The following is an 8,241-nucleotide window of genomic DNA, read 5'->3' as shown; positions in this document are numbered from 1 at the left end:
GTCCTCTCTCCTCTCGCTGTCTCTCAGTCTGTCTGTCTCTCAGGGTCTCTGTCTCTCTGTCTCTCTGTGTGTCTCTTCTCTCTGACTCTCTCATCTATGAAATAGCAACTGCCCTCTCTCATCAAGAGAGTGTTTTCCAGCCCTAGCCTGTTTTGCTCAGTGGTGAGAGCATTGGCTGGTGGACTAAAGGGTCCCAGGTTCAATTCCAGTCAAGGGCACATACCTCGGTTACAGGCTTGATCCCCGGCCCAGTTGGGGGAAGTGGGAAGCAACCAATTGATGTGTCTCTCATACATGTATGTTTCTCTCTGACACCGATGTTTCTTTTTCTCTGTCTCTCCCCCTCTCTTTCATTCTCTCTAAAAATCAATGGGAAAATATCCTCGTGTGAGGATTAACAAAAATAAAATAATTTTTAAAGAGTAATCCAATCCCCTATTTAAAACAAAATAGATGACTGGATAAACAAGCTATGGCCCAGCCATACAGGAGAATATTACTCAGCCATGAAAAGGAGTGAGGCACTGACACTCACTGCAGCATGGCTGGACCTTGAACACAGGATGCTCAGTGAGAGAAGCCAGACACAAAAGGCCACACAGTGTGTGTTTCCATTTATGTGACATGTCCAGAGCAGGCACATCCACAGGGACAGGAAGTAGATGAGTGGTTGCTGGGTTGGGGGGCGGGGCGGAATGAGGAGAGATGCTTATGCAGTTTCCTTTTGGATGGTAAGGATGTTCTAGATGTTCTAGAACTATAGTAGAACTATAGTGGTGATGTTTGCTCAACCATGTGAATGTGCTAAATGTCACTAATAGTTCCCCCCAAAAGGGCATGGAGCTATCGATAAACACAACATTAACAACTCTCAAAGGTACTGTGTTAAGTGAAAAAAGCCAGACGCAAAGGGCTCCTATGTGTGACCCCATTTACATGATGTTTTAAAAAGATAAAACTAGCTGAAACCGGTTTGGCTCAGTGGATAGAGCGTCGGCCTGCAGACTGAAGGGTCCCGGGTTCGATTCCAGTCAAGGGCATGTACCTGGGTTGCAGGCACGTCCCCAGTGGGGGATGTGCAGGAGGCAGCTGATCGATGTTTCTCTCTCATCGATGTTTCTAACTCTCTATCTCTCTCCCTTCCTCTCTGTAAAAAATCAATAAAATATATTTTAAAAAAATAAAAATAAAAAGATAAAACTATAATGACAGAACAGATCAGGGATTTTTTGAGCCCAGTGGTGGACAGAGAATGCGACTATAAAGGGGAAGCCCAAGGAAGCCTGGGGGTGGGGGGAGGGGGAGGGGTGGGGAATTAGAACTGTTCTGTGTTCTGATTGTAGTGGTAGCTACACCCATCTACTCAGGTAATGATCAAACATGTAAAATTGTCCAGAAAAGGGCAATTCTGCTGTATGTTAACTTTCATTACTTTGTTCTGTTTTTCTCTCTATGTTAACTTTTCAAGCCTCACAACTTTCATAAATTAAATGTGAACTCACAGCTCAATTATAAAGAGGACTTTCTGCACCCCTGAGAGATTCAAACCATGAAACACAATGACAAAGGCGTCATTACCTTCAGAGAAACGGCCGTGGTTTTATTTGCACAGGTCTCATCCAGAACGCTGAAGGTGGCATTCATGAGTGCACAAAACGAAACCTGTGCCAGAGGGAAGAGCATTTGTGAGCACTGATCTGTCCCTCCCCCACGCATTCAAGGTACAGACTGGGCCACCACGTCCACTGCATGGGGTGGCCCTCGGTCCCTGAGTCTCTAGAATCCTCAGGGAAATACAAACTCACCATATGATCCGAACTGGAGCCACAGCACTTTTCTCTTCCATGAATAAAACATCAGACACACATAAAAGCAGAGCTACATAGTGGGGTGAAAAGATGGGGAGATGTGTGAAAAAAATCAGTGGCTAAATGGAGTATTACTCAGCCATAAAAAGGGGTGAAGCTCTGTCACTCGCTACAACATGGATGGACCTTGAACACATGATGCTCAGAGAGAGAAGCCAGGCCCAAAAGGCCACACGGTGTGTGATTCCATGTATGTGACATGTTCAGCACAGGCACATCGATGAAGATAGAAAGTAGGTGAGTGTTAAGGCTGAGGTTAGGGCTGAGGAAGGGACAATGGGAGAAGCAGGAACTGCTGGTTTTGGCGTAGCCTTTTCCCTGGTTTCACCAGAACTGCATCAGGCCGTCTGTCTTGTTCCCTTGTTACTAAATCATGACACCTCTGTTTACCTGGGACACAGATGAGCCCCTTATACTTAGATTTACTCTTTGGGGTGCAGATGCCCTTGAGTCTCCTTTTGAGTTACAGGGCAGACTTGATCTCGGCCCTGTTCCGTTTCAATGAACTCTGCCATGAATTCCCCACATCGGTTGCCTTGCCCAATTAACGGACTTAAAAGGGAAAATCAAGGACCATCCTTTGGGGGCTTCCTGCAAAGGATGATGGTTCCTACTAGCAGTGAATACAGCTCTGTGGGCCCCTCAAACACCTGGCCACCGAGAGCCTGGCTCATTCTTACTTCCTGCAACAAATCTTGAGGTTCCTCAGTGGACTTCCAGGGACTGGCTTGTCCCAGTAGGTCTCCCTCACTTGGCTAGGGCCTCTGCATCCCACTGGTATCCAACCCATTAAAGAGTGATCTCCCTGGGCCTGGGCCTGCGCCTGCAGAATAGGCCTTAGTGCCGGGGGACTGGTGATATCTACTCATTTTTTTCTCCTTCAGTCCAGGAGAGAGAGAGCCCATCAGCCTGTGACCCAAAACCTCACCATCCAAGTTGAAAGGCTTTCTCGTGACTTTTGTTGAAATTTAGCCACAATATCTAGCAGTTCAACTAGTGAGTATTCTCTGATTATTAAAGCATTTTCTGGCCCATTGTGGTAAGGGCCCATCCTTACACAAGGGGCCAGATAACGCGCAGCAAGCCAAAGCTCCAGCCCAGCCAGCGTCTGCAGGGGTCCCCGTACTCACAAGGAGACCCCAAGCACCCAGCATGGGGGCCACCCCTCCCCACACAGAGGCCAAGGGCCAACCCAGGATGGCCCCCCAGGAAGCTGCTTTCCCCTTTCCCATGGCCCGGGTCTCCTGGCTGGCTCGCCATTTCTTGGGAAATTTTCCTGGGGCCAAGAGGCTGACAACTCCAGCATGACGTTGAGAGTTTACCAGGGGAACTATGCACAGAAGCAGCACCTGTGGGAGGCAGCAAGCTGGCTGATGTCAGCACAGAGAAGGGAAGGAGTTTGATACATCAGCCTCCAAGAACAACAGTGGCTCCTAGCCAGTGGTTTGTGCTGGTTAAGGCCATTTAATCCACAGCAGAAAACAACTTAATGGGCCCTCTTCTCTATGCAAGAACATTCCAGGATGAATTGGTGGTCAGCTTGCTTCATTAGATAGCAACTGTCATATTAAGTACTGGGAATCATTTTGCCTAACAATTGTACACTTTAAAATGGTTTAAATGTTGAATCTTATGTGTGTTTTTACCACAATTAAACAAACAAACAAACAAAAAACAGTGGTCCAAAGTGCATGGGAATCCTAAGTTAATGTCCAAGCTCGGATTTAAGGTAGTGACCTCAATCCCTGAAAATGCTTATGAAGGCTTGACCCACTACAATGACAATGACTTCATTAGAGAGCCAGGACGTCCACACTCCTCTTTAGCTGGCCTGGGGGCTGTGTCACACCCATCTTCTGTCACACACATGCAGCCCCAACACCTTTACTGGTCGTGAGTCCCCCCAACATCTTTTCTTCTTTTAGTAAAAAAATCCCCACATTTTAAATAAGCAAGTGCCCTCCCTCCTAGACTTTCCTTTTGGCTCTTTGACCAAGTGACTAATGTCTGGCCAATGAGGTACAAGCAGAGGTGATACTGCATCACAGTCTTAAAGGAAAGGATAGTGCCTTTCACTTTCTGTTCTCCCCTGCCCACCAGCTGGAATGCAGACGTGATGGCAGGGGCTGCAGCAGCCATCTTGGACCACAGCGAGGGAGTCTTGTATTAATGATGGCAGAGCATTATGGAGCCATATCAGCTCTCAGCAGCTTACACTCAGACTGTTATAAAGAAAGAAACAAACTGCTGTCTGTTTGGGGGCACAGCTATTTTTACCTTTGTTAAAGGTGCAAACAATATCCTACTTAATTGACTCCCAGGAAAACTCGGTTGGTTGGACTTCATCCCATGCACCAAAAGGTTGCCAGTTTGATTCTCGGTCAAGGCACATGCCCAGGTTGTGGGCTCGATGCCCAGTAGTCATGCAGGAGGCAGCTGATCGGTGTTACGCTTCATATCCATGCTTGTCTCCCTCTCCCTCTCCCTTCCTCTCTTTCTAAGAATCAATTAAAAAATCTTAAAAAAACAAACAAAAATAAAAAACACCTTCAAAAATACTTACATCCTCAGGCTCCACTGCTGTTTCCACTTGGCATAGCAGGACCTGTTTATTGTTGGGGATCACATCTTCTTTACACTTGAAGGGAACTCCTAGGAATGAAACAAAAGCAACCAAATCAGACTTAACCACAGCAAGATATGACTGAAGCAAGTCTGATTACGTCATGCCCTGCTGAAAGTCCATCCACTGCCATATTATACAACAGTGGAAACAAGTAAACTATACACCACCATATCAGAGACTCTGAGATGTTTTATAAAGCTCCAAAACCAACAAATATAAGCAAGGCATTGTTTAGGAATATATACAAGGGAAGAAATCTTTATTTAAGTAGGGTAATTATGAACACAAGTTCAAAGGGATTCCCTCTGGGGCAGAGACAGGGATGTGGAATGGGGAAGAAGCAAGGACATCAATGATATTCTACTTATGTTGACAATGGCCTCTGATAGAGTCATTTTATTACTGTACTTCATTGCTTCCATGTAAGTTACTTATATTTCTAACATCCCAAAGAATCTAGCATTTAACATTTTTAAACCTCTTCTGGTTTCCCGTTGTTCTTGGCAAAGAAGACTGCAAAATTGTATGCACGGCTCACAAGATCCTGCAGTATCTGACCTCCGCCCACCTTCTCAGATGCAGCTAATATAATTTCTCTTGCCCTTTCTCTGTGTTAGCCTCAGGGCCTTTGAGTGTGATCTTCACACTTCATCTGGATAATTCCTACTTTTCCATCAAGCTTCAGCTGAAATGCTATTTTCCCCAAGCATATTAAATATCCCATTAGTCACTCCAAAGTGTTCTAAGATTTTTCAATGGTCATATTCATCGTGGTCATTAAATAATTATTTATTTGCTCTCTGCTTTTTTCCCTAGACTATAAGCTACGTGAGGGCAAGTATCATGTCCATCATGTCCAGGATTGAATTCTCAGTGTACGGGTCAGATTGATTCATTAACTAATTAATAGATGTTCTGAAAATAATATATTGAATGAGGGAATTAATGAATGTGTAGTAAATGAATGAATGAATAAAGAGAGAACATGTGGATGAGGTGAAAGTAAGAAAAGGATCCAGAGGTTGGGCAGAGTGAGCAAGACACAGATTCCATTGCCAAGACACACAAGGAGATGATTACGTTTGCAGCTGAAGTTGCCATATTTCCAGGAGCCTTCCGGGTTGGGGCGAAAGCCCACAATGCAGCCACAGCTGTAGGAGCCCAGGGCATTGGTGCAGACAGAATTGGGGCCACACGGTGAAGGATCTTGCACACACTCATCAATATCTGCAAAGAACTCGAGAATATCAAACAACCAAAGGAACAAGGAGATTAATTTTTGTCCAGGGATGTCCACGCAACCCTCCATTTACCTCCACATTCCACCTCTTGCTCTGTGAAGTTCAGCCGTCCATTGCTTGGTGCAAAGCCAGGGTGACAGGTACAAAAGTAGCTCCCAAGGGTATTGGTGCATGTTGCATTGAAAGGGCACATATCCAGGCACTCATCAATATCTGTGTAGTGGAGAAAGGGCATGAAGCAGAGTTGGCCAACAATCCAACAAAAGTCATGCTTCCCATTCTGAAACATGAGTTGTCATTTAAATAATGTCAACCCAAACAGGGACTGCATTTCCCAGAATCCTCGGCATCTGGGTGGGACCATGTAGTAACCCACCCCAACATTCTTTTAACATTGTTTCTGTAAAAGATGACCTGTCAACTAACATATATAATAGTTAAACAGCCTGTTTGCTTAAGAATTCTAGGAACTGAGGAGAAACCAAGATGGCGGCATAGGTAAACACCGGAGATTGCTGCCTTGCACAACCACTTCAAAAATACAACTAAAAGACAGAACAGACATCACCCAGAACCACAGGAAGGCTGGCTGAGGGGAAATTCTACAACTAGAAGGAAAGAGAAAAGCATACCGAGACTCAGAGGAGGCGCAGTACGGAAGCAAAATACTAAGGTGCAGAGGTGCGCGTGGAGCCGGCTGGTGGCTGAGGGCGCGGTTGTCTGTTTCAATCGGGAGGGAGTCTCAGGCTCTGAGCTCCAGTTCCGGGCGAGTCTCTGGGGACCCAGACTCAAACGGGAGAAGGGGGACTGTCTGGCATCGGTCGGAACTCGAGGGCAGCTTTCTCTCCGAGGTTTGCAGCGGTTGCTGGGACACTGAGAGGCAGAGTCTCTGGGGGACGGGACTGAGAGCAGCCATAATTGCTCGCTCTGCTGGCCCTGTTGATCCCCTGGGACCTGCCCTGCCCAAGCCTTGCACAGAGGCATTTGAGGGATAGCCTCAGGCAAAGGCTAGATTAGCACCTCCTTAGAGGACAGAAGTTCTCCCACTGCAGACACAGCTGATTCTCACAGCCAGTTGGCCTGGAGGTCAAATCCCCCCCCCCCCCCCAGTATTACCTACAACAATCAAGGCTTAACTACAACAAGACTGCGCACAAAGACCACAAGGGGGTGCACCAAGAAAGCATAAGAAAATGCAGAGACAAAGAAACAGGACACAAATGACAGAAATGGAGGATATAGAGTTCAAAACCACACTTTTAAGGTCTCTCAAAAACTGTCTAGAAGCCGCCAATAAATTTAGTAAGGCCCTCGAAAAGACTGGTGAGACCGCCAATAAATATAGTGAGATCCTCAAGAAATCTAATGAGACCCTCGATGTTGTGATAAAGAACCAACTAGAAATTAAGCATACACTGACTGAAATAAAGAATATTATACAGACTCCCAACAGCAGACCAGAGGAGCGCAAGAATCAAGTCAAAGATTTGAAATGCGAAGAAGCAAAAAACACCCAACCGGAAAAGCAAAATGAAAAAAGAATCCGAAAATACGAAGATAGTGTAAGGAGCCTCTGGGACAGCTTCAAGCGTACCAACATCTGAATTATAGTGGTGCCAGAAGAAGAGAGAGAGCAAGATATTGAAAACCTATTTGAAGAAATAATGACAGAAAACTTCCCCCACCTGGTGAAAGAAATAGACTTACAAGTCCAGGAAGCGCAGAGAACCCCAAACAAAAGGAATCCAAAGAGGACCACACCAAGACACATCATCATTAAAATGCCAAGAGCAAAAGACAAAGAGAGAATCTTAAAAGCAGCAAGAGAAAGAAATTCAGTTACCTACAAGGGAATACCCATACGACTGTCAGCTGATTTCTCAACAGAAACTTTGCAGGCCAGAAGGGAATGGCAAGAAATATTCAAAGTGATGAATACCAAGAACCTACAACCAAGATTACTTTATCCAGCAAAGCTATCATTCAGAATTGAAGGTCTGATAAAGAGCTTCACAGATAAGGAAAAGCTAAAGGAGTTCATCACCACCAAACCAGTATTATATGAAATGCTGAAAGGTATCCTTTAAGAAGAGGAAGAAGAAGAAAAAGGTAAAGATACAAATTATGAACAACAAATACACATCTATCAACAAGTGAATCTAAGAATCAAGTGAATAAATAATCTGATGAACAGAATGAACTGGTGATTATAATAGAATCAGGGACATAGAAAGGGAATGGACTGACTATTCTTGGGGGGGAAAGGGGTGTGGGAGATGCGGGAAGAGACTGGACAAAAATTGTGCACCTATGGATGAGGACAGTGGGTGGGGAGTGAGGGCGGAGGGTGGGGTGGGAACTGGGAGGAGGGGAGTTATGGGGGGAAAAAAGAGGAACAAATGTAATAATCTGAACAATAAAGATTTAATTTTTTAAAAAAAAGAATTCTAGGAACTAACTTCAAAAGAAGCAAACCCCACCTCCAGATCTTCCGGTTCTGGGAGAT

The 8,241-nt window shown here is 45.2% G+C and overlaps 1 protein-coding gene across 1 annotated transcript; it reads right to left on the bottom strand.

Moving 5' to 3' along the window:
- Positions 1-1,578: 1,578 nt before the first annotated feature.
- LOC106696005 (adhesion G protein-coupled receptor E1-like) lies at positions 1,579-5,948 on the bottom strand (the record flags this gene model as incomplete). The annotated part of the gene is made up of 4 exons (XM_014451047.1): positions 1,579-1,662; positions 4,432-4,520; positions 5,575-5,721; positions 5,808-5,948. Coding segments are annotated over 4 exons (461 nt in total), but the record flags the coding sequence as incomplete, so codon positions are not given.
- Between the last annotated feature and the right edge of the window lie 2,293 nt (positions 5,949-8,241).

The sequence above is a fragment of the Myotis lucifugus genome, unplaced genomic scaffold (genome assembly GCF_000147115.1).
Source record: "Myotis lucifugus unplaced genomic scaffold, Myoluc2.0 scaffold_6799, whole genome shotgun sequence".
NCBI lineage: Eukaryota > Metazoa > Chordata > Mammalia > Chiroptera > Vespertilionidae > Myotis > Myotis lucifugus.
The sequence above is the reverse complement of the archived record's forward strand: the minus strand, read 5'-3'. Positions and strand labels throughout refer to the sequence as shown.